Genomic DNA, 27543 nt, shown 5'->3' with positions numbered 1-27543 from the left:
CACCAAAATCTTATATAATGACTTCCCCCCACTGCCTCTTTGGAGCAGTCTCTCAGAGCTATCTGAGGTGCTGCCTCTCAGGCTGCAGCCCTCATTTTGCCCCAAATAAAACTTAACTAGAAACTCTCAAATTGTGCATTTTTTTTTAGTGGACACTTTAATCTCACTAGTTGTTTGACCCAGATCAGCTAGCATGGATTTTAACACTGAGCTGAATTTAAGGTAGCAACCGTACCGAGCCTTATACCTTCTCTCACAACAAACCTATGGGGCAGGTTATTCCATCCCGCAAAGCAGCGGACCCAGGTTAAAGGGATTTTCCTCTCCAAAGGCGCTTATATCAAGGGCATCCCTGCTCCCGGTTAACGCAGAAATAGACAAGCATCCAGGCAGCAGAACGCTGGGCCACACTGCACCCTCTCCGAGAACACTTGCCCCAAATTCTAAATGCACAGGAGCTACGACGGTGAATCATCCTGATCACGTCCTAAGAAACTGGGGCTGACATCTGCACATCCATGGACCAAGCACTAATTCCAGCGGCGGGGAAAGCTGGTTGAGGGATTGGTGGTGAGAGGGAGCGGCGGAGGGGACTAAGGAATAGTTACAAAGCTGACGTGGGGCCGCAGGCGCCTCTACCAGCGAGCTTTCCCATTCCCATCCGCGATCCTTCCCAGGTCGCGCAGGAAGCCAAGCCTGCCGGCGCTCTCGGTCAGTCAAGGTCTAGAGTTCGCGGCTGTGCCGCGCAAAGGGCGCGGGAAGAGGGCGCTGCTCTGCGCCTCTGCCGCCTGCAGCCCGCGTCCCCGCCGCCCGGCGCGCCCCCGCCGCAGCCTGGGTTCCGGGTGCGCACGCTCCCTCGCCTGCTTTCTGCAGCCGCCGCCAGGGCCATGGCGACCTGCCTGCGGCTCCGGAGCTGCCCGGCTCCGCACCTCCGGCGGGCACCTCCCAGCCCGGTCTGCCGCCCCCGTGCCGACTGCCCGGTGGCCCCGATCCGCGGCTACGCCCGAGGCCCGGCGGGCCTCTCCTCGGCCCTGCTGCGCACCGACGGCTTCGTGGGCGGCCTCTGGGTCTCGGCAGCCGCCACCTTCCCGGTGCACGACCCGGCCAGCGGCGCCGAGCTGGGCTTGGTGGCTGACTGCGGGGTGCCGGAGGCCCGCGCCGCCGTGCGCGCTGCCTACGAGGCTTTCTGCAGCTGGAGGGGGGTCTCGGCCAAGGTGAGTGCGCGCCGGATCCAGGGGCGATCGGGGCTTTGTACCCTAGTGAAACCAGCCGTGTCACCTCTGCCCTCCCCAGTGCTCCAGGATACACCACGTGGGAAGACTTAGTAACAACAAAGAAGTTTGGAGCGCCGGCTTTGTGCCAAGCCGGGTGCGGGGCGTTAGGGAGCATGGCCCCGCCCTCGAGCCTCATAAAGGGTCTGGTAGGGGAGCAGAACACGAACCTGCAATTATAAGCCAGCAGACCGCGGGGGAAGGGTGGTTGGTTTCGGTAAAGGCGCTTGCGATTTCAGAGTATCTGAAGTACCTGCCTGGCTGCAGGAAGACCACGCAGGAGGCTAATAGGGTGGTTTACACGCAGGCTGGTAGTGAATGCTCGGGCCAAGTCATGAACTGGGGAGTGGAGAGAATTGGGGGGAAAAAGTCAGGGGCTTTGTGCAAGGGAGGAGACAAACCCAGGACCCCCCTCCAGGTTTGGGGCCTGAATAGGGAGATACATCCATTAACTGACAGAAGTAGAGAATTGGGGGTGTGGGATGGGGGAGGTCAGAGCGGGAGAGATGGCAGCGATGTTGAGGCAGGGAGATTTCCTTCCTCCTCCATTTAGTTTATGACACGGGAGTCAGCCCAGACGTCATTTTCTACCCTGTCCTTCAGCATCCTTCCTCTGAAGGAAGACAGTCCAGCAATGAAATCCAAGTACCAAGGGAGTCTAACAGTGATTCATCCATTAGACATTTTCTGAGCACCTGTTAGGCCACCCACTGTGGGAGGTTCTGGGAGTACAGCAGTTCCACAAAAGAAACATTCCTGCCCTCCTGGAGTTCACTTGGAGGTGAGGGCGGGGAGGAGATTTAACCTGTGACAAATAACATAGCTAAACAAACAAGTCACTGCTCCTTTCCCCTGGGTCCTGGTGCTTGCTCCTTGGAAGAAAAGCTATGACAAACCTAAACAGTATTAAAAAGCAGAGATGTCACTTTGCCAACAAAGGTCCCTATAGTCAAAGCTTTGGTTTTTCCAGTAGTCATATATGGATGTGAGAGTTGGACTATAAAGAAAGCTGAGTGCCGAAGAATTCATACTTTTGAACCATGGTGTTGGAGAAGACTCTTGAGAGTCCCTTGGACAGCAAGGAGATCAAACCAGTTAATCCTAAAGGAAATCAACCCTGAATATTTATTGGAAGAACTGATGCTGAAGCTCCAATACTTTGGCCACCTGATGCCAAGAGCCGACTCGTTGGAAAAGACCCTGATGCTGGGAAAGATTGAGGGCAGGAGAAGTGGGTGACAAAGTATGAAATGGCTGGATGGCATCACAGATTCAATGGACATGAATTTGAGCAAACTATGGGAGATGGAGGAGGACAGGGAAGTCTGGCGTGCTGCAGTCCATGGAGTCACGAAGCGTCAGACACAACTTAGTGACTGAACAAAAAACAAATAAGTATATTAAAAGTAATGGATGCTATGAGGGAGAAAAAGCAGAGAAGGCTAACAGGATCAGAGGTCAGAGAAAAGGGGCGAAATGGAAAGTAAATAGTGTGGGCAACTGTATTAATTTGCTAGGGCCACCACAACAGTATCACAGACTCGGTGGCTTAAATAGGAATTTCTTGTCTCAGAGTTCTGGAAGCTACAAGCCTGCTCTCAAGGTGTGTGGGCAGGGCTGGTTTCTCTGGAGGCCCCTCTCACCCTGGCTTGTGGGCGACCATCTTCCCCATCTTCACAGGCTTCTCCCTCTGAACTTGTCAGTGTCCGAATCCTTTCTTGAGAAGACACTAGTTATATTGGGTTAGGATCCACTCCTATGACCTCATTTAATCTTAATAGCCTCTTTCCAGAGCCTATCTCCCAATGCAGTCACATTCTGCGGTACTGGGAGTTATATGAATTTGAGGGGAACCAAATTCAGGCTGCAACATCAGGGTAGGTCTCATTGAGGACAGGAGATGCAAAGACCCGCGGGGCCAAGGGAATTCAACTGGAGCAAAAACTGAGTCAGGAGCATGCCTGACGCACGTGTAGGTCAGCAAGGAGGCTGACACTGGGAAGAATTAGGAGAGGGCTGGATGGAGTGGGGTGGGTAGCCATTCTAAGGACTAAGTGCGGTAGGGCTTCATTTCAGGGTTTTCAGAGAGCTCTAACTTGCCTTCGGAAAGGATGCTCTGGCCACAGTACTGACAATAGACTGTAGTGGGGGCAACAGTGGAAGTCCAAGGACCATTAGGAGGTGGTGATTTACATGGGAGATGCTGGTGGCCAGCACTAGAGTTAGTGGTGGAGGCAGTGAGGCGTGTTCTGATAAAGGATATGTTTTGAAGGTGGAAGACAGCTGGTTTCCACAACAGATTGTTAAAGGGGAGAGAGAGAGAGATGAAAGACAAGACTGAGGGAGGGAGAGGGGTAGGAAGCTGAAAGACAGGACTGAAGGATGACTCCAGGGCTTTTGGCCAGAGCCACTGGAGGGAGAAGGGAAAACCACACACTGGGATGGGGAAGGATGGGGAAGGATGGGGAAGGATGGGGAAGGATGGGGAAGGATGGGGAAGGGGTGAGAGGGGCACGGGGAGAGAAACTGGAGCCCCGTTTTGGCCCCACTGAGTCTGAGATGTCTGTTAGACGCGGAGTGAGGGTAAGGGGGATGTTGAGAAGGGTATTCTCAAATTCATATAACTCCCAGTACCGCAGAATGTGACTGCATTTGGAGATAGGCTCTGGGTAAGGCGCCTGAACTAGAGATAACGCACATGAGTGCTAACAGCTGTGGGAGACACAAGCTGGCAGGAAGCGTGTGCATCGAGGTGAGCCCTGGCCCCTCTGGTGTCCTTTTGGAGCTCCCCACAACCCCACCAGGGCCTGCAGCCTCAACCTACCCCACTGGGGTGTTTCAGGGGCCCAGGAGCAATTCCAGGTGCAGTCAGACGGTCTTCCCTGGGGCCTCTCGGGGACCCCCCCCCCCTTCTCGAGAGGACCTTGGAGGACTTACTAAGGAAGCGGTGGGCTCAACTTCCCATCTCTGCGGTCTGGATGGCGGGGTGCAAACGCAGCTTGTAAGGTGGCTTTCTTTTCGCCCTACTTCCCTCTCTAGGCCCGTTCACGTCCTTCCTCTGGCCGCTGGGATGAATCATCCCCAGACTGAGGGATTTAACACGTCGCAACAACGCAAAATCATTCTTACCATCCTGGAGGTCCGAAGTCCAAGAGGGGTTTGCTGGGCTGCATTCCCTGGGGAAGCTCTGGGGGTTTCCTGGGCTTTTCCACCTTCTAGGGGCTTCCCTGGGGCTTCCCCTGTAGCTCAGTTGGTAAAGAATCTGCCTGCAGTGCGGGAGACCCGGATTTGATCCCTAGGTCAGGAAGATTCCCTAGAGAACCTGGACACGACTTAGTGACTACACCACCACCCCCAGAGGCCTCCGTGAGTTGGTGGTCTGTGGCTCTGCACCACGCCGACCTCCGCTTCTGGAATCGCCCCACCTGCCCCGAGCCTCCCTTTCATAGTCCTCTTAGTGATTATATGGGGCTCACCTGGATAACTCAGGTCCGCTCTCACCTGACCTTAATCACGTGGGCAGAGTCCCTTTGGCCTTGTGAAGCAATACATGCAGCCACAGGTTCCAGGGATTAGGCGGGGAACGCCCTGAGGGCCGCTCTGCCCTCCGCAGCTGAGCGCTGTTCTGGTTGCTTCTCGTCCTTTCGGTGGCGGGCTTCCCTGGTGGCTCAGACAGTAAAGAATCTACCTGCAATGCGGGAGACCTGGGTTCGACCCCTGGATTGGGAAGATCCCCTGGAGGAGGGCATGGCAACCCACTCCAGTATTGCAGTCTGGAGAATTCCATGGACAGAGGAGCCTGGCGGGCTACAGTCCATGGGGTCACAAGGGTCAGACTAGACTTAGCAACTACACCACCACAACTCTACAGAGAGGGTGAAATGACTGTAGTAATTTTGTTTTAAGAGCTGTCGAGCCTCTTCTCTGGGGGTTTGAGGTTCAGAAAACTCAACAACACCCTTGAGAGCTAAGATAACAAAGCGTGTTAGCTTATCCAAAATAAGGAGGGGAAAGAACCCAGAGAAAGACAGTTGGTGGTGTTTCCACAGTCTCAGGCTCATGAGTGGTATGAGAAAATAATTTAAATCTTGCCCCTACTAAATGGCTTAGAATGACAGAATGACAAACCAGGTTTGCTGGTTGCTATGGGCAACCACTCAGGCAGGTAGGAATCAACCAGAGTCTCTCTGCTTCATGTACACCTGTTAGATGCAGGAGGCCAGAGCTCAGGGGATGCCTTCCTTCAGGGCACCTCTGTGTGGTCTGCTTGACCTGGGTTCTCTGGGCTCTCTCTTTAAGTATATAAATGAATTTCTTTTTAAAAAAAATATTAAAGAAATCATTTCTTCCACAGCATACTTAATCCAGTTTATTCATTCATCCTTTTATCTTTGAAAATTTTTTTTTAAATTGTGGTAAAATGCACATAATGTAAAATTTACCATTTTCGCTCTTTGCATTAAATACATCCACAGGGTTGTGCCTGGCCTCTCTTCTGAAGTGTGCAAAACCCTTTCCTAAACATCACAGACTCCATACCCTCCACCCCAGTCTGTGGGACAACTTGCCAGGGAGTCATTAAACTAAAAACCTGGCTATTTGTCGGCGGTCGCCGAGCAAAGATATGGGCAGCTCTCAGGGGTCTGCGGGGGGCTCCACTCGGGACTCCTGAGCGGTGCCCGAGGTCTGCACAGCTCGCCTGTGTCCTGTGGCAAGAACCTGCTCAAGAAATTTGCTTCGAAAACCAAGTAATGTTCCCGAATGGGGGTCCTGCAAAGGGTGGGGGCTCCACATGGGCGTTAACCTGACTCCCAAGCCTGCAGCCAAGTCCGTAAGCGCAGTCTCTGCTTGTGAAAGCCCACCCATCACCGTTACCATTTGCGGTTTTGCCACCCAGCCTTTTGTCTGTACTTTTATACAGTTGTGATGGTTTTAAGTCTGCTAAAAGCAAAGTGAACTTTTAAAGCAAAGGGATGTTTACATTCCACCGAGGTCCATTCCACCGTGGGTCCGAGGTTCCAAATCCTCGGATTCAACCAACCTTGGATTGAAAATGTTCTGCAGAAATTCCGCGAGCCTTTCTGGCAACTGTTTTCGTCGCATTTGCATTGTATTACCTATGGAGTAGGTTGTGGTGTGAAGGTCCTTCCTTGGGCTCTCACTTGACCCACAAGCCATTGGAGTTCTTGATGATGAGCACCTCCAGAACCCGAAGGAAGACTGTGGCGCCTGGGGGACGCTGAACGGCCTCCTCTGCAAAGCGCTCACAGGCTTGCTGTGCACCCCCAAAGTGAGCCGGGAGCTGTGCAAGGCCTCTCTGGCTTCAGGCTTCTCTGCCTGCCACGTCTTCTGGGGGCGACCCTCTCTGAGGCCCAGAGCGCACACCAGAGGCCGTTCTGCAGAGGAGCGCTGCGCACGTGGGGCGTCTTCTGATGTCCCAGCAGACCCCAGGAACGTGCCGCCCAGAGTGTGTGTTCAGGACAAAAATCACGCAGCTATGATGGAGACTGATCGGCTACTGGCAGTTGCTGATTTTGGACCCCGGGATGAAAAAGAAGACTTTGCGTAAAGTGATTTCAGCGACCCCGAGGCCCTGGACACTGCTTCGCCAAGTGATACCCTGGGCCCTGCGGCACACTCTAGCCTGTGTGGGATTGACCACGAGGCACTCAACAAGCAGATCCTGGAGGACAAGAGGGGGAGAGAGAAAGGCCACGGGACCATGGGCCCCTGTGGCCAGAGCACATGGCTGAGCTCAGGAAACAGACGAGGAAGAGGAAGGCCAGACCCCGTGTGGACGATGACCTCTCTCCCAAGAACTGCCTGCGGGGCGGGGAGTGACGAGCGAGGGGGCCTCCTGAGGAGCGCGCCCCGGGCTACGAGTGGGGCTCCGAGAAGCAGAGCAGGAACTGCGATGGAGAGAGAGGATCAGAAGGGAGTGGATCGTGACCCGGCTCCGGGTGCATGCGCACCGCTGGTGCCGCCGAGCGCCCTCCCGCAGCCGCAGGTGTCTGCACCCTCGTGCTGTGTTGCAGGAGAGGTGGTGAGGCCTGTGGGAAGGGGCTAAAAACCTTAGTGAAAAAAGTCAGAAAATAAGGAACTATACTTGAGGACACTGTGAAATAAGCCAGTCACAAAAGGACAGAGGCTGTATGACTCTACCTATATCAGGTTCCTAGGGTAGTTAGATTCAGAGACAGAAAGTATTAATAGAATGGTGGTTGTGCAGGCTGGGAGGAATGGAGAGACAGGTCCAGACTCTCAGTTTTGCGACATGAAAAGGTGGTGATAGAGGGTGGTGATGGCTGCAAGACCATGTGAAAGTGTTGTACTTAATGCCACTGAACTGGGTACTGAAAAGTGATTGAGATGGTAAAGGCTGTGTTCTGTGTATTTTACTGCAAAAAGTAAGGAACTATACCTTTGTGTGGTGAAATTCATTATTCGCCTTTACTATAAATAGTAACAGTTGTTCCACAAAACTTTTTTTCACTTTTACAATTTATGACTCAGCATACCCATAATGGAATCTTTGCTATTATTCACCAAAGAAGGGTCTGTACCCCTGGAACAAATACAATGTTGCATGTCAGTTATACCTCACTTTTAAAAAACAGGTCAATATATGTTTCCCCAAAAATGAGACTGCACAGCAAATATTTTAGGAAACTGAAGACTATTTAATATTCTCTCTTACCCTTGGCATTTTACTATTTTGTATTTCTTTTTCAGGAGAGGAGTTCTTTACTTCGCAAGTGGTATGACTTAATGATACAAAATAAGGATGACCTTGCCAAGATAATTACAGCTGAAAGTGTAAGTGCAGGACCTAACTTAGTACTTAAAGAAACTGTCCAAGAGTTCTTAGAAGAAAGCTTGGAGGAGCCTCTAACTTCAGTGCTGTTAGGTAGCTAAAGAAAATGTGAATTCTTTACCTCATGATCAGACATCAGTTATTATTTTGGGCACAGATTTTCTGATTAAATGAGGCACACATATTTGCTAAATCAAAACTTCTATGTTGTAACTTACTCTTTAATAATATGCAAGAAATCGATTTTGAGTGGAACTATGTGACTACTGCTTTTCCACCATTCTAGGTTTTTTTTCCCCACATGACTGCTTTGATTTTTTATGTTGTTTTTGTACATTTGCAAAAGTACCAGCTTTTTGGTCGCTCTGATAAATTACTTTCCACTGTTCACAACATTTAGAAAATAGCAGAAGGAAAAAAATTTGAAGAGGCCATTCTAGGCGCCTCCTCCTGATTGTAAACCTATTAAGGAGGCAAATGACGACTTGTGGCTCAGGATGACCTGGCAGGCTTCCTTCCATCACCATTTGTGATTCCGTTTTCAAAGACTCACACTGAGGCTAGAAATTTCTCCTCCACCCAGGGGGGTTTTGTAACGGGAGACTCTTGTACTCTGCTTGCAGCTTTGAAGAATTGAGAAACACAGAATCGTGCATTTGTTATTAGAAGGTAATGAGTGTGTCCTCTTCTGATTTAGGGAAAGCCACTGAAGGAGGCACAGGGAGAAATTCTCTATTCTGCCAACTTCCTGGAGTGGTTTTCAGAGGAAGCCCGCCGTGTTTACGGAGACATTATCTCCACCCCGGCAAAAGAAAGGCGTGCTCTTGTCCTCAAGCAGCCCCTCGGCGTGGCTGCCGTCATCACCCCGGTATGTGGCAGGAGCAGCGAGGTCCTGGGGGAGGCGGCGGAATGGGGCTGGTGCAGGTGTGCTCATCCCGTCATCTCTGGCACCTGTTCTTGGCTTCCTGATGCCACTGCTGGAGGCGGAGGCGTGATTCCTGGTCCTCTGATCACGAGAGGTGTGGTGCTGGCCAGTGTTTTCTAACGCCTGCAGGAGGGGGATGACCCACAGGAGGACCTGGAGGCTTCTCTGACTTGGCATTAAAGGCTTCTTGGCGTTGTCCAGTACATCTAAAAAGATCTTCTGGTGTTTATCATTTTTAAAAGACTTAAGATGTGACACTTTCAAAGTATTTATGTACCTTCCAGCAGGCACTGGGCCACATTCTGAAAGTAAAAAGGCTGAGAAATAAGATATTGCATCTGCCTGGATAGGGCTGCAGTATCCTTGTGGGGCACCCAGCTTTTTCTACATGAGTTGCTTCTCTTGGGTCCATCTTCTGCTAGATGCCACATTAAGTTCTCTATGGTGTCTACCAGTTGGTCTCAAGGCTGCTTGTCCTTCCCTGCTCACCACAGTCACAGAGAAACATTCCCCTCGCTGTCTAGACTGACTGGGCTTGACCCAGAACTCAGTCTCCACTAGCTGTGTGGCCTTGAGCAAGTTTCTTAACTGCTCTGTTTCACTGTCTCCAAACCTTCAAATGAGAAAAATACCAACCTCACTGGGTTGTGATGAGGATTTAATTATAACAGTATAAAAGAGTGTACAACGGTGCCCAGGTCAGAATAAGCACTATACAAGGTTTTGTTGAAATAAAATATTACTATAAATGTCCACAGAGAGCTATCTATGAATATCTAGAGAGGGAAGTAATATATCATATACCTTTTTCAAAATCACCTTTGCCAATATTTTTCCCCAAAGGGTCACCAAAGTACAGCCCTCAGGCCTATGTTTGTAAATAAAGTTTTACTGGGACAGAGCCACTCCCATCTGTATACATGCTGTCTAGTTGTGGCAGAAACTGGACATCCCACAAAACCTAAAATATTTACTACCCAGCCCTTTACAGGGAAAGTTGGCTGCCACCCAGTGTAGATAGTTTTATAGTGCTTTAAACTCTGAAGGTGTTTCTGTCTCTGAGCCTCTGTCTCCACGCTCCCTGGAGCCAGCAGGTGCCAGGTGTTCTAAGCTCCCCTGTAAGAACGCCTCTGCCAGGCAGGTGGTCAGGACTTGCTGGCTGGTGTCTTGCCCCGCCCGCCTCTGGACCAGGGCGCAGTCCTTCCTCTCACTCCCCTCCTCTCTCTTCTGATGCAGTGGAATTTCCCCAGCGCCATGATCACGCGGAAGGTGGGGGCCGCCCTGGCAGCCGGCTGCACGGTCGTGGTGAAACCTGCCGAGGACACGCCCTTCTCCGCCCTGGCCTTGGCGGAGGTGAGCCTCTATGCACTGGGCCCAAAAAAGGATGTTACCTGGGATGGGAGGAAACACTGTCAAAGCCTCCTTCTTTGCATCTCCTGTTTGATGGTGCTCTGCTTTAATTCACTAGTCGTTATTTTAAGTCAGATGTTCCTCTTTTTAGAAAAAATAACGGGGATTTTCTGACATCTGTAGGCTGTTGTTTAGGCTACCCTAACAATGATATCTAGCCATCGTTTTTAAGTCATAGTAATGTGACTAAATGGAGAAGGAAATGGCATTGCCTGGAGAATCCCGTGGACAGGGGAGCCTGGTGGGCTGCTGTCCTTGGGGTCGCAAAGAATTGGACACGACTGAAGCAACTTAGCATTAGCAATGTGACTAAAAGCTGGGCATTTCTCACATTGAGGGCACCTCTTATTAACCACTCCCTTCTCCAGCTCAATCTGCATTCAGTCAGATCTTGTTCTTCTGTTTAAAACCCTCTAATGGCTTCTCATGTCATGCAGAGTAGGATCCAGACTTCTTGCAGTGGCCTTCACTTGTTAAACTTAGAACGACTGATGAGTTCCTTCTATTGGGCAGATTCCCCTCCACCTTTTCTTTCCCCTACAATGTGTCTTTTGAGGAAGCTGGACATCTGACCGGTAGAGCTCCCCATCAACTGGGCTTTGCAGATAGCACATCAGGGACCATGTTCCTCTGTCTCCTGTTCTTTCCAAACTGGCAGCTGTATCCAGACACTTCATCAGACTCGGGTTCGATCCCATCTTGTGTCGTTTTGTCAGGAGAATAAGGCCTGCGTGTCTGTGTTTTCACGTCTGCAGCCCTTGCTATACGGTGCTGCTCTGTCTGTTGATTCATTAGGAGTTGCCCAAATGGTAATATTTTAATTCTTTCATTTTTCTTTCATTTATTCACCAGACCACTTCTATAAATCAAATCTTCCCATCATCTCTGTGGTTACCCAGCAGTGAATTCACAAAGGGAGTATATTTGATTCTTCTTATTTACCAGTTTTTCAAATAAATGAATCTATTCCTATCATCTGCCAAAGGTTCCCAATTAGTTTGTTTTTTTTTTTTCAATTAGTTTGTTTTTTAAGGAGCATTACGTGCTAATAGATTTTAATGTGTTGGTATTTGATGAGTTTTACTTTCTTGTGGTTATTATCCTTGATGAAGCTCACATTGCTCCCACTTTTGGCCAATGGCAGCCTCTTAGAGTTGGCTCTTTTATCTTTTAACATAACTCTAATAGTTTTTGAGACCTTCTTTGCTATCTAGTATGAGAAGATATTTTAGACTTATCATGTATATTTCTTGTCCCAGACCTGGGATTAACCATTTCTGCAGAAAGCCTTTATTTCCTCTGGTAGGAAACGATACTTCAAGACTACATTTAGGGCACCAGGGATGGTCATTGCTACTGGCTGGTCATTGTTTCTAGGCCTTATTAGTGGCAGGGCTGGGAAATATACACACATGTGTGTACACATGTGCACATGATAAAATGCTGCTTAAAATTCATGCAGAAACTTGCAATACATTAATACCACGTTGTCGCTCAGTCATGTCTGACTCTGCAACCCCATGGGGTGCTGCCCGCCAGTCTCCTCTGTCCATGTGATTTTCTCAGCAAGAAAACTGGAGTGCATTGCCATTTCCTTCTCTAGGAGATCTTCTTGACCCAGGGATCAAACCTGGGTCTCCTGCACTGCAGGCAGACTCTTTACCATCTGAGCTACCAGAGAAGCCTTAATACCACTTTAGCACTAGTAAGAATCTTATTTCAGTTCTAAATATATTGTCCCCAAAGTCAGCCTATGGGTTTTTTTTTTTTTTTTTTTTTGCCATTACTTTCTGGGTTAAAACATTTATTTCTCTTTTCTGTTTTTCCAGTTTGATCATTTGCTGCCACATGTTTGCTGTTTCTCTTTATAGCTTGCAAACCAGGCTGGAATTCCCCCAGGTGTGTACAACGTGATTCCTTGCTCTCAAAAGAAGGCCAAGGAAGTAGGGGAAGCACTTTGTACAGATCCTCTCGTGTCTAAAATTTCCTTTACTGGTTCGACAGCCACTGGAAAGGTATGTGACTTAAGTCTCAAAGGAAACAGTGTCATTCTAATAACTTCTCTTTATACAGTATCAAAAATACTACTTCATCTCGTTCACCATTTGGAGGAAGGTTTCCAGCAGAGTGTTAGAAGCTGTCCCATATCATAACGTCTGATCATCTTCCAGAAATATTTGGATGGTGTTCCTCATTGTGACATGATCTAGGTTCCTGTTTGACAAAACTGAAGGTTTAAGGGTAGATCAGGTTCCCATTATTTGTTGCATGTGAAGTAGATGAAAGTTGTTCATCATATTCCCATAACTCTCGAATGTGTTTCTTTCATAATGTAGAATTAAAGAAATGGATGCCTTAGAACAAAAATTGTGTTTAGTTAAAGGTAGTTACAGAAACAGAAAGATCATTGTTTTTTCTAGCTTTCTTCTCTCTTATATGTTGAAAAGTTCTTTCCCCAAAACCTCATTTGTGTGCCTATTAGTGCATTTTTATTTATGCTTTTAAATGTTTAAAACAGAAAAAAGGCAGAGTAGAACAAAAGTTCTTAGTCATGGTGTTTCTCTCCAAATAGTACCCATTTTTCCTGCTAGTGTTTATATACATACATTCATATGCTCATATTAGAGAAGTACATAAACATATCAGATTAAAATAATAAAAATCTAATCTGAAAGTTCTGGTCAAACTGGTCATTTTTTGGACACCATGAGAAGCAGGAGAAAATAAACCAATTTTAGTAACTCCCAGCCATAACCATGTTTGTCATGCCACAGACTGATACTTGGGAAGCCTGCCACTCATTCATTTAAGAAGCATGAGTTTTTAGATCCATAAAGTGCTACCACCCTGATCCAGGGATCTTGCAGAGCAAACTTATTCTCAGAGGGTTTCAAAGTCGTTAGAGAAAAAGAAAGAGGCCTGGGAGAAGAAGGGTTGTAAACCTCTGCCACTGAAGCCAGAGAAGTACCCAGACGTTGGGCAAAGGCCAGCCACTCACTGCTTACCCTTACTTTGCTCAGCAAACTGTTCCCAACAGACAGACCCCCAGGAAAATGTCGACCATGTTCCGTCAAGTCCAACTTTCCTTTTAAGTCATGTACATGCGACAGTGCTTCGCTTCAAGTGGTTTAAAGGGAAGAGGGATAGGAATCACTGATAAGTAGCCATTCTCCATACCAACAGCCTCTTCTGAGCCGATCTTTGCAGAGAATCGGTGGCTCAGCTCTGGATCTTGGCACATAGAATCTTGCCTCTAACCGAGCCCCCTTCAGTCAGCCTCTTCTGGAGATGCGGCCCTGCCCTTACCCCTTCCAGGGGGACCGCCCCTCCCGGGGCCTGTGAAGGGGACAGAGTACTTGCCTGCTCCTCAGAGAATTCAACCATGAATGGTCATTTGACCTGAGGAAAACAGATTCATAAGCTGGCCAGTGACCAAGGGTGAGTGTCTCATAGAGAGGTAAGCTGGGCAGTCCTGCTCCCTTTCTAAGGCTTTGGAAGCTGAAGTCCTGAAAAGGTCAGCAGGGGGAATGGGAGCAGGAAGGACTCCTTAGGACGTAGCAGGATTGTAGGCAGCAGGGGCCATGCAGCCAGAGTCGGGTTCAAGCTCTCCTCATGGGTGCCGAGTGGGAAGAAGATTCAGAGGACACAGGTGGAGGCAAGCGACCCAAGAGCAAGCCGAGTCGGGAAAACCAATGGCCTGGCAAAGAGCATTTCTTAAAAGTTCTAAAGAAAATAGCTATCGTGAGTCCAATAAAGAAATAGGTTTACTCACACCAGTCAGAATGGTCATCATTAAAAAGTCTACAAACAATACATGTTAGAGAAGGTATGGAGAAAAGGGAATCTTCCTACACTGTTGGTGGGAATGTAAACTGGTACAGCCACTATGGAAAACAGTATGGAGGTTCCTTAAAAAACTAAAAAATAGAGTTGCCATGTATCTGGCAATGCCACTCCTGGGCATATATCCAGACAAAACTGTAATTGCACCCCTGTGTTCACAGTAGCACTATTTACAGTAGGCAAAACATGGAAGTAACCTAAATGTCCATCAGCAAATAAATGGATAAAGAAGATGTGGTACATATATACAATGGAATATAACTCAGCCACTAAAACGAATGAAATAATGCTATTTGCAGTAACATGGATGGACTTAAGAGGCTGTCATAGTGAGTGAAGTCAGACAGAGAAACAAACGTTGTATGTCATCCCTTATATGAGAAATCTAAAAAGAAATTATATGAATGAACTTATTTACAAATCAGAAATAGACTCAAAGACTTAGGGAAGGGGATAGTCAGGGACTTTGGGATGGACATGGACACACTGCTATATTTAAAATGGATAACCAGCAAGGTCTTGCTGTCTAGCACAGGGACCTCTGCTCAACGTTGTGTGGCAGCCGGGATGGGAGAGGAGTTTGGGGGAGAGTGGATATATGTATGTGTGTAGCTGAGTCCTTTTGCTGTCCACCTGAAACTATCCCATTATTAACCAGCTACACTTCAATATAAAATACAAAGTTTTGTTTTTTAAAAAAGGTACATATCCCTCTGTGTATATAGCCAAATTCTGGATAGATACACCTTAAGATTTTATCAGTGCTAAACTATGGGTTCTGGGATTCTGAGTGATTTTATTATCCTATCTCTGTGATTGTTAAGCCTGTTTATAATTTTTTGAGTAGGTCATACATTGACATGGTTCAAAAATCAGGGCAGTATAAACATGTTTATATTCAGAAGTTTCACCCTTACCCCGTTTCTGGTTTCCTCTCTTTTATACATAATTATTTTTAGTTTCTTGTCATCTTCTCCATGTTTATCAAGTATAAGCAAGTATGAATATATATATGTGTGTTATATATATATAATTTTCCCTGTTTCTTATGCAAACTGGCATCCCATATACACTACTATGTACCTGGCTTCCTCCTCTGTTGGGTACTTTTTGGAAACAAAGCCTTACGGGTCCCTGTTGTTGACTGGGCGCTCACAGCATCCTCTGTCTGCTCCCAGGTCCTGTTGCACCATGCAGCAAACTCCGTGAAGAGGGTGTCCATGGAGCTGGGTGGCCATGCCCCGTTCATCGTCTTCGACAGTGCCAACGTGGACCAGGCTGTCGCCGGGGCCATGGCCTCCAAATTTAGGAACTCTGGACAGGTGAGTCCCGGAGTGTTTTTCTGGGTTGTGTGCTTTACAAAGATCCTACCCCCTTCCTCACTTCCTGGGAGAAAGGGCATTTCTGGGTTCCTCCCTTCATCCTTCGTGCATGTCCTCTTTCATCGGCGTTTAGTGAGTGCCCTCTGTCTGGGACTCTGCTAGGCTCAGAGGGTTTGAAGGGAAATACGTTGTCCTCCTCCCTGGCTTCGAGGAACATTTCCTGAACAGCAGATGCCTTTTAATCAAATCGTTCTCTTCTTTCATCTCTTTGAATCTGGTTATTGTCATAGTTTTCCCTTGCTGGGCTTTTCTCTACTGAACAGGTTTAAGTATCTCCCCAGATACAAAATAGCCTGAACAGCTAGGGTCTGCAGCCCACAGTCTTAAGGAAGAGAATGTTGGAAAATGTTGAGATGGTGCTTTGAAAAACTCTAAAACCCTACTGCCTGGGTCTCACTCTTCCCGAGATGAGGGGGGCAGGACAGGCCCCCACTAGAGGGTCACACACACCACAGTGGGCCAAGGAGGGTCCAGCTTGTCCTAGGGAGAGTGGTGGCCTGCGCTCACACCTTCTAGGGAATCCCAGAGCGTTAGATCCAGCAGGGACCTTCCAAGTTATCTCATACAAGGTAAGCACTTCATCTTAGAGTACCATCAATAAGCGATTTTAAATGTATTTCAGAAATGGAATAAATATTGAGTTATCTAGGAGGAAAAAGGTGAAATGTATAATATTCTTTATTAAATAGTTTTCATCCTGTTTTGACTGTTGGTAACTAATTTTTCTCCTTTCACATATCTTAAATAAGTTTGCTTGTTTCTGAAATAGGTATGTTTCCTTTTAGAAACACAAAATGCAAAGGTGTATAACCTTCAGAGTTACAAAGCTACAACTTTGGGGTATATTGCTTTAAGCCAATAAAAATGGCACAGGATACAAAATTATCTACAAACTGTTTCTACTAGAAAATACACAATTAAGAAAAAAGCCATGAAGAAAATGTATCAAGAATAACCTCATTTCCAATCATGTTTATATTATATAACTTGAAAATGTTAGGCCTACGCTAGAAAAAATAATAAACAAAGGGCTTTTCAATAATTTAGGCTGAAAGAATGGTCTTGTCTCCATTTTCAAAATGTTGGATTGTGCCAGGCTCTTGAAAGGTTCAATAAGCTCCGGGACATAAATTAGCCTTTGAATCCTTTTCCTTCTAGCTCCCCTGTCTGTCGCTGAGTATCACTGTCTCAAGGAGCTACTTTCTTGTGTTGGTTTTCTGGTTCCAATATGAGCCATTTGAAAAAAAACCTGAGTTAGTGGCTTTTTGCTCACAGATAATTTATGCTTGCTTACCTGTTTAACCTCAGAGGTGTGTTGGCTGTGGAGGGGCCTGGAGAAGCACATGCTTTTGGCATGTTTGTCTTTAGGGCCAAGCTCAAGTATGGAGGAACACAGCAGGTGGGACCCAGGACAGGAACCACCTGGGAAGGACATTTACATTCAGAGGTAGCAGCAATCATAGGTTTATTGGTTGGGTCAGTAGCTTCTGACGAACTGTCAACGTGAGTTTCTTTCTTTCTGTCTAGACTTGTGTTTGCTCCAACCGTTTCTTGGTGCAAAGCGGTATCCACGACTCCTTTGTGAAAAAATTTGCTGAGGCAATTAAAACAAACCTGCATGTGGGTAATGGATTTGAAGAGAGAACTACTCAAGGCCCGTTAATTAACGCAAAAGCTGTAGAAAAGGTAAGTCTGTCTTATTATCTGTTTAGTGTCCTGGTTTCAGTATCAAAAAACACTCTGGTAAGGTGCCCAGCAAGGTGGTTTTGGAAACAAGGAGAAATTAGAAAAACTAGTGAATTTCTGCCTGTTTGTATGAATCAAGTGGCATTGTTGGGTTATAAGCTTTTCCAGCTCTGTCATTTCGCTGAGTCCCCATGAGATCTGCCACTTTCATTCTTCTGCTGTCCCTAAATCTTCTCTTGCAGTGGTGATAATTCTGTCTCCTGCTGCTTCAGGAACTACCATCTTGAAATACAGTTCCTTCATCTTTGGAACACCTAAAAGGAGAGGAGAAAGGCTTTTTGTTTTTGAGATCAGACATTTCTAGGAATCTAATATTGTCCTCCAAGAATTTTGAGAAGACAGTACATACTCTTGCCTGGAGAATCCTATGGACAGAGGAGCCTGGCAGGCTACAGTCCATGGGAGTCACAAAGAGTCGGATATGACTGAACATGCACACACATCCACACAGGGGTGTATCCATTTTAGTGACAGAAGCTCTAGAAAGACTTGAAGTGGAAGAAACAGGTCTATCAAACAAATGCTAGAGGAAAACTTATCAGAGCTAGGGGGAAATAACTTAATTCTTCAGACTGAAAGACTTTGCCAATTGACAAGTATATAGAATTAGAATAAAGAGAAAACCCAGATATGTTTTGCTAAAATTTTAGAATGTCAGAAACATACAAAGAAGATTCAAGAAGCTTCTAGAGTGGGGAAAATTGACCCATAAAGGAGTGAGAACTGTTTTTGAATTAGAATATTTATCGTCAGCACCGGAAGTAGAGAAATACACTCAACACTCGGACGGAAAATTATTTGGGGTCCAAATTCCATTAGCAGCCAGTGCAAGATAAAACCACCCAACCTGCAGTTATCAGAACACTCCGAATATAAACCATCTTCAGTGCACCTTTTTCGAAATAACTAGTACTCAAGGAGAAAATATTAGAACGAAGTGAAAGAGGAGTCCAGGGACAAGAACAATGTGGGATCCAAGAGCCTGGAACTAACCCAGGAAGGTGAGGAGAGCAAATCCCAGAAAGGCAGCTGAGCATCAGGCCTGGAAAGACACGAGTGTGTATGTATTAGGGCCATGCAACAAACAGTAAGACCAAATAGCCGGAAACCCACAGAGCAGGGTTGCTGTATTTCAGTCGCTAAGTCATGCCTGACTCTTTGCGACCCCATGGACTGCAGCACACCAGGTTTCCTTGTCCTTCACCGGCTGCCAGAGTTTGCTCAGGCTCATGTCCACTGAGTCGGTGATGCCATCCAACCATCTCATCCTCTGTTGTTCCCTTCTCCTTCTGCCCTCAACCTCTCCCAGTGTCAGGGTCTTTCCCAATGAGTTGGCTCTTTGCATCAGGTGGCCAAAGTATTGGAGCTTCAGCTTCAGTCCTTCCAATGGGCGGGGAGGAGGCAGCATTGTACATAGCACCTGCCCTCGTGACTCCATATCTCGTAGCTGTGTATTTGGTTCTTCCTACCTAGAAGGAACTGGGGTACATGGTTTCAAACCTATTTGAAAAAGAAAGAAAAACCCAGTTACAGTTTCTGACAGTTTAAACATTTTCCAAGTATCCTGGATTCCCTTTCCCAAAGGCTCTTCCTTTTCTCCTCACACAGGTAGAGAAACACGTGAGTGATGCCATTTCCAAAGGGGCCACCGTTGTGACAGGTGGGAAGCGACACCACGTTGGGGAAAATTTCTTCGAGCCCACCCTGCTCAGCAACGTCACCCGAGACATGCTCTGCTCTCAGGAAGAGACTTTTGGGCCTGTGGCGCCTGTTATCAAGTAAGACCATCCAGCGTGTAGGAAGATGGGAGGGAACAGTAGGAAGGGAAAAGGAAGCCTGGAGAGTAATCTAGTTCCTGTGTTGTTTGAGGCCTGGGGGGAGAGGCAGAGAAGCAAGAGAGTGGTGCTGTATCAGGGGAAGGGCCAAGTTCAAGGTATGGTGTTTTAAAAATTGGTTTTCATTATTGCCAGTTTAGACCACAAAATTTACCAAATTCTCTACTTTGCTTCCTACCGAACTCGTTTTTCTTCATAACGGAGTACATCCTTCAAGAGTTCTTTCAAGGGTGTCTGTGGGAAATGAACTCTGTTCTTATGGGACCTTTTATCCCACACTCACAAGTAAATAATAATCTACCTGCATAAAAATCTAGCTTCACAAGATATCACTCCTTGGTCTGCGTATTTTCAGGGTTGTTATTGAGAAAGCTGATGTCTGCTTCTTGTTCCTGTGAAGGGATCTTTTTCTCTTCAGAGACTCATGGCCTTTGAATTTACCGTGGTAGCTTAGGTATGGCATACTGTGAGCTTCTTTTCAATCTGAGATCCTAAGGCCTTTATTTAAAATCTGAGGTGTTTGTTTAGTCCAGGGAAATTCTTGGTCATCATTTCTCCAAATATTTCTCTCTCTTCCATTGCTAATGAAATTTATAGATTAATCTGACACTGGGAGAATGGACCACTTGGAGAACTTTCATCTTTGTTTTAATAATAAAGTTTTTACCTAGAATATGAACTTGACATTTTCCAAAAGGATGCAAGGGTTAGGAATGCAGGTTTTGCTACTTTACATCTGTGTCCCCTTGAATGAGTTAACTTCTCTGAGCCCCAGGGTCCTTGATGGGAAAAGGACTAAAAGCTAGTACCTGCCTCATGGCTTCCCAGGTGGAACAGTGGTAAAGAATCTGCCTGCCAATGCAGAAGATGCAAGAGACTCAGGTTCGATCCCTGGAGTAGGAAATGGCAACCCACTCCAGTATTCCTGCCTGGAGAATTCCATGGACAGAGGAGCCTGGTGGGCTATAGTCCATGAGGTTGCAAAGAGTCAGACACGATTTAGTGACTAAACAACAACAAACAAAAAACCTTGCCTCGCAGGACAGTTGTAAGGTTTAAACGATGTAATATACATAAAGCACGTCACCTAATGTCAGGGTGGTTGTTATTGTGTAAATCGTGAAATCACACAGTCGTGTCCAACTCTTTGGACCCCGTGGACTGTAGCCCACCAGGCTCCTCCGTCCATGGGATTTTCCAGGCAAGAATACTGGAGTGGGTTGCCATTTCCTTCTCCAGCGAGTCTTCCCGACCCAGGGATTGAACCTGGGTCTCCCGCATTGCGGGCAGACGCTTTAACCTCTGAGCCACCAGGGAGTTCACACTCAAAAGGTGAAATCGTCGAGGACGTCCCACCTGATGGTGTGATGAGTACATTTTCGAGGGACACGTAGGCAGTGAGGACATGGGTGACGCCCTGGTTTTTATTCTCTGGCCGATAGAATGGCTTGCTCTCTACAGTGGAGAGACAAGAGCTGCTCATCCTTGGAACAGGTGATTCTCTTGCGGTCCCCCTCCTCTCTCTCCCACTCATCCTCTCACACTGACCGGGGTCTGCCAGCTCTGCCTGAGCCTTCAGAGGGCTGGCTGCTGCTGGGTCTCTGATTTGAGGAGCTGGGATGCACAGAATGTTCTGCTCCCAGTTATAGTTCTGAAGGCCTCTGAAATCTAGTTTCAGAAATAAGATGAGCAAGCTGGAAGAGACTGCATTAGGCTTCCGTACTAGTAGTCTCATTTCCAAGGAGACAGACCCCCAGCACTGTCACACCGTCACAGCATAAGCGGCGGGGCCGACACTGGAACCCTGGGCCCCAGCAGGCCCGGGCTGTTGTCTGTCTCCCACATCACGGCTGCTTCTCAAGTAGTTACTATCATTGGCGCACGTCTGAAGAGGGAACAAGAGCAGTAATCCTTTTCTTAGGCATTTTATTAAACATTCTGAATACACTGTAGTTCCCTGCATGTCTCCTGTTCTCCTAGAAGAGATGAACTGGTGTTGATCCAAGCTCCCTAGCCTTGAACTCAGCGTGTGCAGTGAATGAAGGTATTTTCCTCTCTGCTCCTTGCAAAACTCTGCTTGACCCATAGTTCTTATTTGGGAAACAGATCAGAAGGAAAAACAGGTGGTTTTCCTTCCCCTGAGGGATTTTGCTGATGACCCGCCCTGACTTTGGCAGGTTCAACACAGAGGAGGAGGCGGTGGCGATCGCTAACGCGGCCGATGTCGGGCTGGCAGGTGGGTGTCTGTCCTTGCTTGGCGACAATCACCGTCACTTCTCCACTGTGCCTTTTAAGTGTCGCCTGGGGTTTTGAGAAGTCAGCTTCTTTGCAGCACATGTTTCATTGCTTTCCAAGGGGCAAGAGCGGGTTTGTGCCAGTCCAGATTCTTTGCCCAGATGTCCCCAGGATGTGGGATGGGAGCTCCCCGGTTGGAGCTGGGCATTCTGGAGGGAGAAACAGCAATGCCGACTGTTCTAGGGGAGAACCACCCACACCCCTTAAGTCCTATGTCCCCAGAGGCTTGATACCTGGAAATTCCAAGTGCTTCTCCTCGCATCCCTCCTGGAAGCCTGAACAAGAGAGAGAGCGCTTGACTTCACAGAGAGCATCGGGGGGATGAAGGAAGGGAAGACAGCAGAGGCAGAGGGAGCCTCACGGAGTGGCTGCCGTTCTTGCAGTTTGGACATGGTCAAGGTGGCCACAGTATGTACCCTGTGTCCCTGACAAAACTGTGTGTGCATGAAGACACTCAACAAATCCGTCTTTAGCATCCACTAGTGGATGAAGTGTTGGCAAAGATACAAAGACATAAAGATACAGCTGTGGCTCTACAGGCCCTTCTCTGGGTGGACAAGAACTACTGACAACCAGGGAAGGGATGTGCACACTGTCGAGTCCCTTATTCTACTACACAGGCTCTGAGCTGCCGACTCAGAGGGCCTGACGCTGGAGTAAGATGTGCGCACGAGTGCCCCCGTAACGCTGAGCCCAGTATTCCTCCAGTCCCTTCTCGATGGGGTGATGGTGGAAGAAGCCAGGCCCTGAACCACGGCGTCCATGCTGGGCAAGACTCTGATGGTGCAGATTGGAGGAGAGAGGTTCTGGGCAGAGGGGGACCTAAAGAGTTAAGTGAAAATAGGACAAGAGAACTGGGTGGATGAGTTTGGTGGCGATAGAGTGACTGGAATAATGGAAGATGAAGCTGTTTATGTTGTTCAAAACCACATTAGGGAGAGTTTGAATACGCACCAAGAACTGAACCTTATTTATGGGTAACCAGGAGTCACTGGAAGGTCTGGGTAAAAAATGTCACATGGATAACCTAACAGATGTGTGCAGTGTGGACTGATTAGAAGGCCAGAGGAGCCGGGTTTATTGTTGTTACAGCCCTAGCTGGAGATGGTGAGAGAGCTAGCGAGAGTGGAACAGAAGCAAAAAGATGATTTCTAAAGGTTGTGAGATGAAGACACGCACAGGACCAACTAGGGGCTCCACCTGGAGCAGGGAGGTTCCAGCCCACGTGACTAGGCAGCTGGTCATCCATGGCACCCTCAGCTGTGACACGATGTCTTTAATGACTGTTCTACATCTGTGTCCTGTATCCCCACGACAGGTTATTTTTACTCTCAAGACCCGGCCCAGATCTGGAGGGTGGCCGAGCGGCTGGAAGTCGGCATGGTTGGTGTTAATGAAGGACTCATCTCCTCCGTGGAGTGCCCTTTCGGCGGGGTGAAGCAGTCCGGCCTTGGGCGAGAGGGCTCCAAGTATGGCATTGACGAATATCTGGAGCTCAAGTACGTGTGCTTCGGAGGCTTATAGGAGTCTTCAGAAAATAAAAAGGGAGGCTTACCTATGTATGGGGACGTGCCATCCATTATTTTAAATAAACCCATAGGGTAGGTGAACTAGGAATTTAAAAAAAAAAATCATCCAATCCTTTTAAGCAGATACAGATCCTACCCCTCCTCTTAGCTGATGTGGGACCAATACATGCCACAAGCCTGTGGCCACAGATCCCTGAGAACCAGCAGTGGGTTTATAGGATGAGGCCCTGGATCGCCAGCCCCCACGGCCCCACCCACGACCTTGTCTGCCGCAGAGCAAGGTCCAACAAGCCGGTCCTGCAGCCCCCTCACCACGGTGGGACCACAGCCTGGGCAATGACGTAGCCAGCACCCACGTGGCTCCGGAGTAAGACCCAGGGGGCTGCGGGGGACACCTCTGAGCGTGACTGACAGGCTGGGCAGGATGCCGCTGCATGCCTGGGGACCCCCCAGCCAGGTATTCCGAAGTGTTGCTGCAGCGGCTGAATCAGCGTGGTTTTTTTTTTTTTTAAAAGAACTTTAGACACAGCACAGAATTGCCTGAATTTCTTTGAGAAATGAAAGAACCCCACTGTTTTTGACTAGTTTTTAAACCGAAGGCTCCATCATCCTCAATGGCTTAAAGATTCTGTGTTCACTTCTGTGCTGTTTCTCCACATCATGTTTCTGAGAAAATAAGCATAAAGCAGAGCATAGCGGCAGCAGCTTAGTGGGAGGATGGCTCACAGGTAACGGCCTGGCTGGGCTTTGTCTGCACAGACATGCTGTCTACCCCCCACACCCACCCCTCAGTACAGTGTAGATTCTGTTCATGCCTTACTTAGCTCCATGGGATACTCTGAACGTAAGAGAAAGCAAACATAATATTTGCCAAAAAGTGAAAATTCGATGTTAAGTGTGGGAGTCAGCATTATTATGGGTAGCACCTCCCAGCCCGGCTTGGGTGTCCAGCAGTGGCTTTGCCAAGGTGAGGGGAGGCTGGTACCCACCTGCTTGGCTCCTGAGCCCGAGGGAGGGCTGGTCTCCCACAGCTGCTCTTTAGGAGCCTGGTGGGCTGCCGTCTATGGGGTCGCGTAGAGTCAGACACGACTGAAGTGACTTAGCAGCAGCAGCAGTAGCAGCTCCTTCACCTGCAGAGAGAGAGCAACAGCGCGTTGAGCACAATGATCTCCAAAGGGAAAAGAATTTCCATAGTTGCCAGGTGGAAGAGGCACTTTTTATCCAATGAGTTTTTATAGTTCTTCTTTTAAAAACAAAAAGCGCAATGATCACTGTTTCCTGTTGCTCTGAAAGAAAAACTCTGATTAAGAAAACTGTGTCTCTAAACGTCCTAATATATGAGGAAAGGGAAGGCCGGTCCTGGTGGAACAGACAGGGATGAAGCTCCCCCTTTTCCAGTGTGTGTGTGTGTGTGTGTGTGTGTGTGTGTGTGTGCGTGTGTGCGCGTGTGCGTGTGTGCGCGTGTGTGCGCGTGCGCGCGTGCGCGTGTGTGTGCGTGTGTGCGTGCGTGCGTGCGCGTGCGCGCACTCCACTGACATCCTCTGGATGTTTTGGGGAGCGTAAGGAAAACATGCATGAAAGGAGTGCTGGAGGCTGCTCCTGGACCAGCCAGGACATAGCACCCCTCACTGAGCCATGGGGAGCTGAAGAGCTAAAGGTCTGAGATGTCTCTGTGCACAGAGGTACCACGGCCAGTCCCGGAGCTGGCTTGTGTTTGCCCTGGGTTACATCAGCCATCCCCCTGAGGCCCAGCTAAGGAATCAGCTGAAGTCCACCTCCTGGTGACGGGCACTGCTCAGACCCTGTCCATAATCACATACACATCATATTGACAGTGAATTTGCACTTACTAGTTCTGGGGTTGTTTCATGTAACATTTTAATTACTTAATGTTTGGATGTGTCCATCTGTTCTCTATTAACAATAAAAATGCTCTAAATAGTTTTTAGAAGTCCAGAATACTAGTGCTTGAAATGTTTGGGGGAATACATTCAAATACGTTTGTAACTTTGTAACTCAGTAGCTGCTTTGGCTTGATGGCAGATTTTGAGTTTTCTAGTATATCTGTTTGACCAGGTACATAAATTGAGGGCCAGAGACTCACTGCAATAGCCTTGATTAATTTTGGAATTAAAATAATTTGAAAAGGCAATAGCTTACTGTTTAGTAAAATTGATCTGGATTGTGGGGAAAGATGTATTTTTTTTTTCTTTTTTTTTTTATTAGTTGGAGGAAGATGTATTTTTTAAATGAACATTTTTGGGGGTTATTGTTCAGTAAGGTGATCGATTATGTGATAGAATATGTGATGGATTTGTTAAAAAATGTGTGTTTTAACGTGAAATAGAAAAGGATCATTAGACTGGAGGTTGGCTTACAGGCCAAATGTGGTCTGCTATCTGCTTTTGTACAACCCAGAGCTAAGAATGGTTTTTATATTCCCAAATGGTTAGGGGAGGAAAACAATCAAAAGAATAGTATTTCATGACACATGGAAATTTTCTGAAATTCAGATATCAGTGTCCATAACTCTTTGCTATCTTTGTGGACTGTAGTCCACCAGGCTCCTCTGTCCGTGGAATTCTCCAGGCAGTACTGGAGTGGATAGCCATTCCCTTCTCCAGGGGATCTTCCCAACCCAGGGATCGAACCTGGGTCTCCTGCACTGCAGGAGGTTCATTACCATCTGACCCACCAGGGAAGCCCCAAATAAAATGTTATTGGAACTCAGCCACACCCATTCATTTACCATAGGATCTGTGGCTACCTTCTAGGCAGAATTGAGTATCTGTACCACAGTTTTTTACAGAAATAGTTTGCCAGCCTCTGATCTAAACCAAGAGGAAGATACTGACTTTCCCAAGTTTATGAGGCATTATTTCATTTTATTGACCACCTACTGTGTAAAAAGTACTTTTCCAGGCCTTGCTCCAGTGAATTCTCACCAAGAATTTTCCAGCAATCGTCACATAACTCATACGAAATCACCCAGATAACGGGAGTCTGTTGGCCTTGAGGAAACACTTCTCAGTTCACTTTCCCCAGCTATGCAGGGATTCTCATTTTAAACCTTCTCTGTACCTGTTATCTTTATCCAGTTGAGTAGCTTTTAAACCTAATTTTATGTCAAGTGTTGGCTCATCTACCTTTAATTTTTATGGAAAGACTTAGTGAAAGATCAGAAGCACAATGCAGATAAATCTGTTTTACTGTAAACTTAGATCATTAACTTTAAACTCTGCCACATGACTGCCTTCTCTGCAGGCTGAAGCCCAGGGCTTTAATTATTCATATGCGGCTATGATAGATAGCTTTTACGTGAAGAATATTTACGCTGTGGTTTTTTTTCATGCTGTATTTTGTGCGATAAAACTTGGGGATAAGTGTAGTTGGAACTGTGAAAACATTTTGTTTTTTAAAAATGTACATGTAATTCACTTTCCAGTTTTTGATAACTGTGTATGTGTGTCAATGCAGCAGAGTTGTGTGTGTGTGTGATTAATAAAGGTTGAATTAACAGAATTTCCTGTTTTAAGTGAAGGTTTCTGGTTTGTGGGATTTTTCTTGCCAGTTCATCATTTGAGTTTACTCTGGAGATCATTAGACCAGTTTGCATATGTATGCCCCCCTCAAAATAGGACTGTAGGACTTCAGGACACACCACCCCAAAATGTGCCACTTTGGGATAAGGATTTTTGTGAGCTGAAGACAATTAAGTAGCAGATAAAAGAAAATCACTCTGTCTTTTGTTACCCCTCTATTTGCCTAAAAGTAGGATGAGTGCTAAGCCGCTTCAGTCGTGTCCGACTCCTTGCGACCCCATGAACTGTAGCCTGCCAGGCTCCTCTGTCCATGGGGATTCTCCAGGCAAGAATACTGGAGTGGGTTGCCATGCCCTCCTCCAGGGGATTTTCCTGATGCAGGGAGGGAACCTGTGTCTCCCGCATTGCAGGCGGGTTCTTTACCACTGAGCAACCAGGGAAGCCCCAAAAGCAGGATACAAATTTACAAAGGTGCCCCCTCTCTATCAAGAGGGAGGGACAAAGGTTAATTCCCAGAGACAACTTCAGGCCCAATCAGCCTGGACTCTAAATAACAAATTTTACTAACTAGCCTTTGGCTCCACCCTTAAAGCCTACAATTGTTTTCCTCTATCCTGTCATTTCTCCAGATTTATTGTTCTTTGTTGAAGATGCTATGTAAGCTGATGCTTTAAGCCACTTTCAGCTATCACTTCTGAGATATACATGAGAAGTTTATTAAAATTTGTTTTTCTCTTGTTAATCTTTTATGGCAGTGGTCTCAGCCAAGAACTCTGAAAGGTAGAGGAAAAATTATTTCTCTGCTACATGTATAAACAATGCTCCTTTGATTAGTCTGTGAATCTCTTGGGCAGGGAGCCAGCCTAGGAAATTCGGTACCCTAGCACATTCATACAGCAGGACTGTAGTAGGGAAGAAACTTGTATTCTATTACAAGTTAATAGGACTTCC

General features: G+C 47.2%; 1 protein-coding gene across 2 annotated transcripts; it reads left to right on the top strand.

The window, feature by feature from the left end:
* The first annotated feature begins 810 nt into the window (after positions 1-810).
* On the top strand, positions 811-26572 carry ALDH5A1 (aldehyde dehydrogenase 5 family member A1). Of its 2 annotated transcripts, XR_006266070.1 has the most exons (11): positions 811-1214; positions 8004-8087; positions 8783-8953; positions 10247-10363; positions 12292-12435; positions 15442-15585; positions 17173-17331; positions 19000-19169; positions 21404-21462; positions 22840-24515; positions 26533-26572. XR_006266070.1 is itself a non-coding variant. In XM_043450104.1 (10 exons), exons 1-10 carry the CDS (start codon positions 888-890, stop codon positions 23043-23045), a joined length of 1581 nt encoding a protein of 526 aa, XP_043306039.1. In that variant the 5' UTR covers positions 811-887; the 3' UTR covers positions 23046-26572. The 2 variants fall into 2 exon arrangements, 1 of the variants encoding a protein (XP_043306039.1); XM_043450104.1 differs by having other exon boundaries at positions 22840-26572.
* Positions 26573-27543: the final 971 nt, after the last annotated feature.

The sequence above is a fragment of the Cervus canadensis genome, chromosome 28, assembly GCF_019320065.1.
Source record: "Cervus canadensis isolate Bull #8, Minnesota chromosome 28, ASM1932006v1, whole genome shotgun sequence".
NCBI classification, from domain to species: domain Eukaryota; kingdom Metazoa; phylum Chordata; class Mammalia; order Artiodactyla; family Cervidae; genus Cervus; species Cervus canadensis.
The sequence above is the reverse complement of the archived record's forward strand: the minus strand, read 5'-3'. Positions and strand labels throughout refer to the sequence as shown.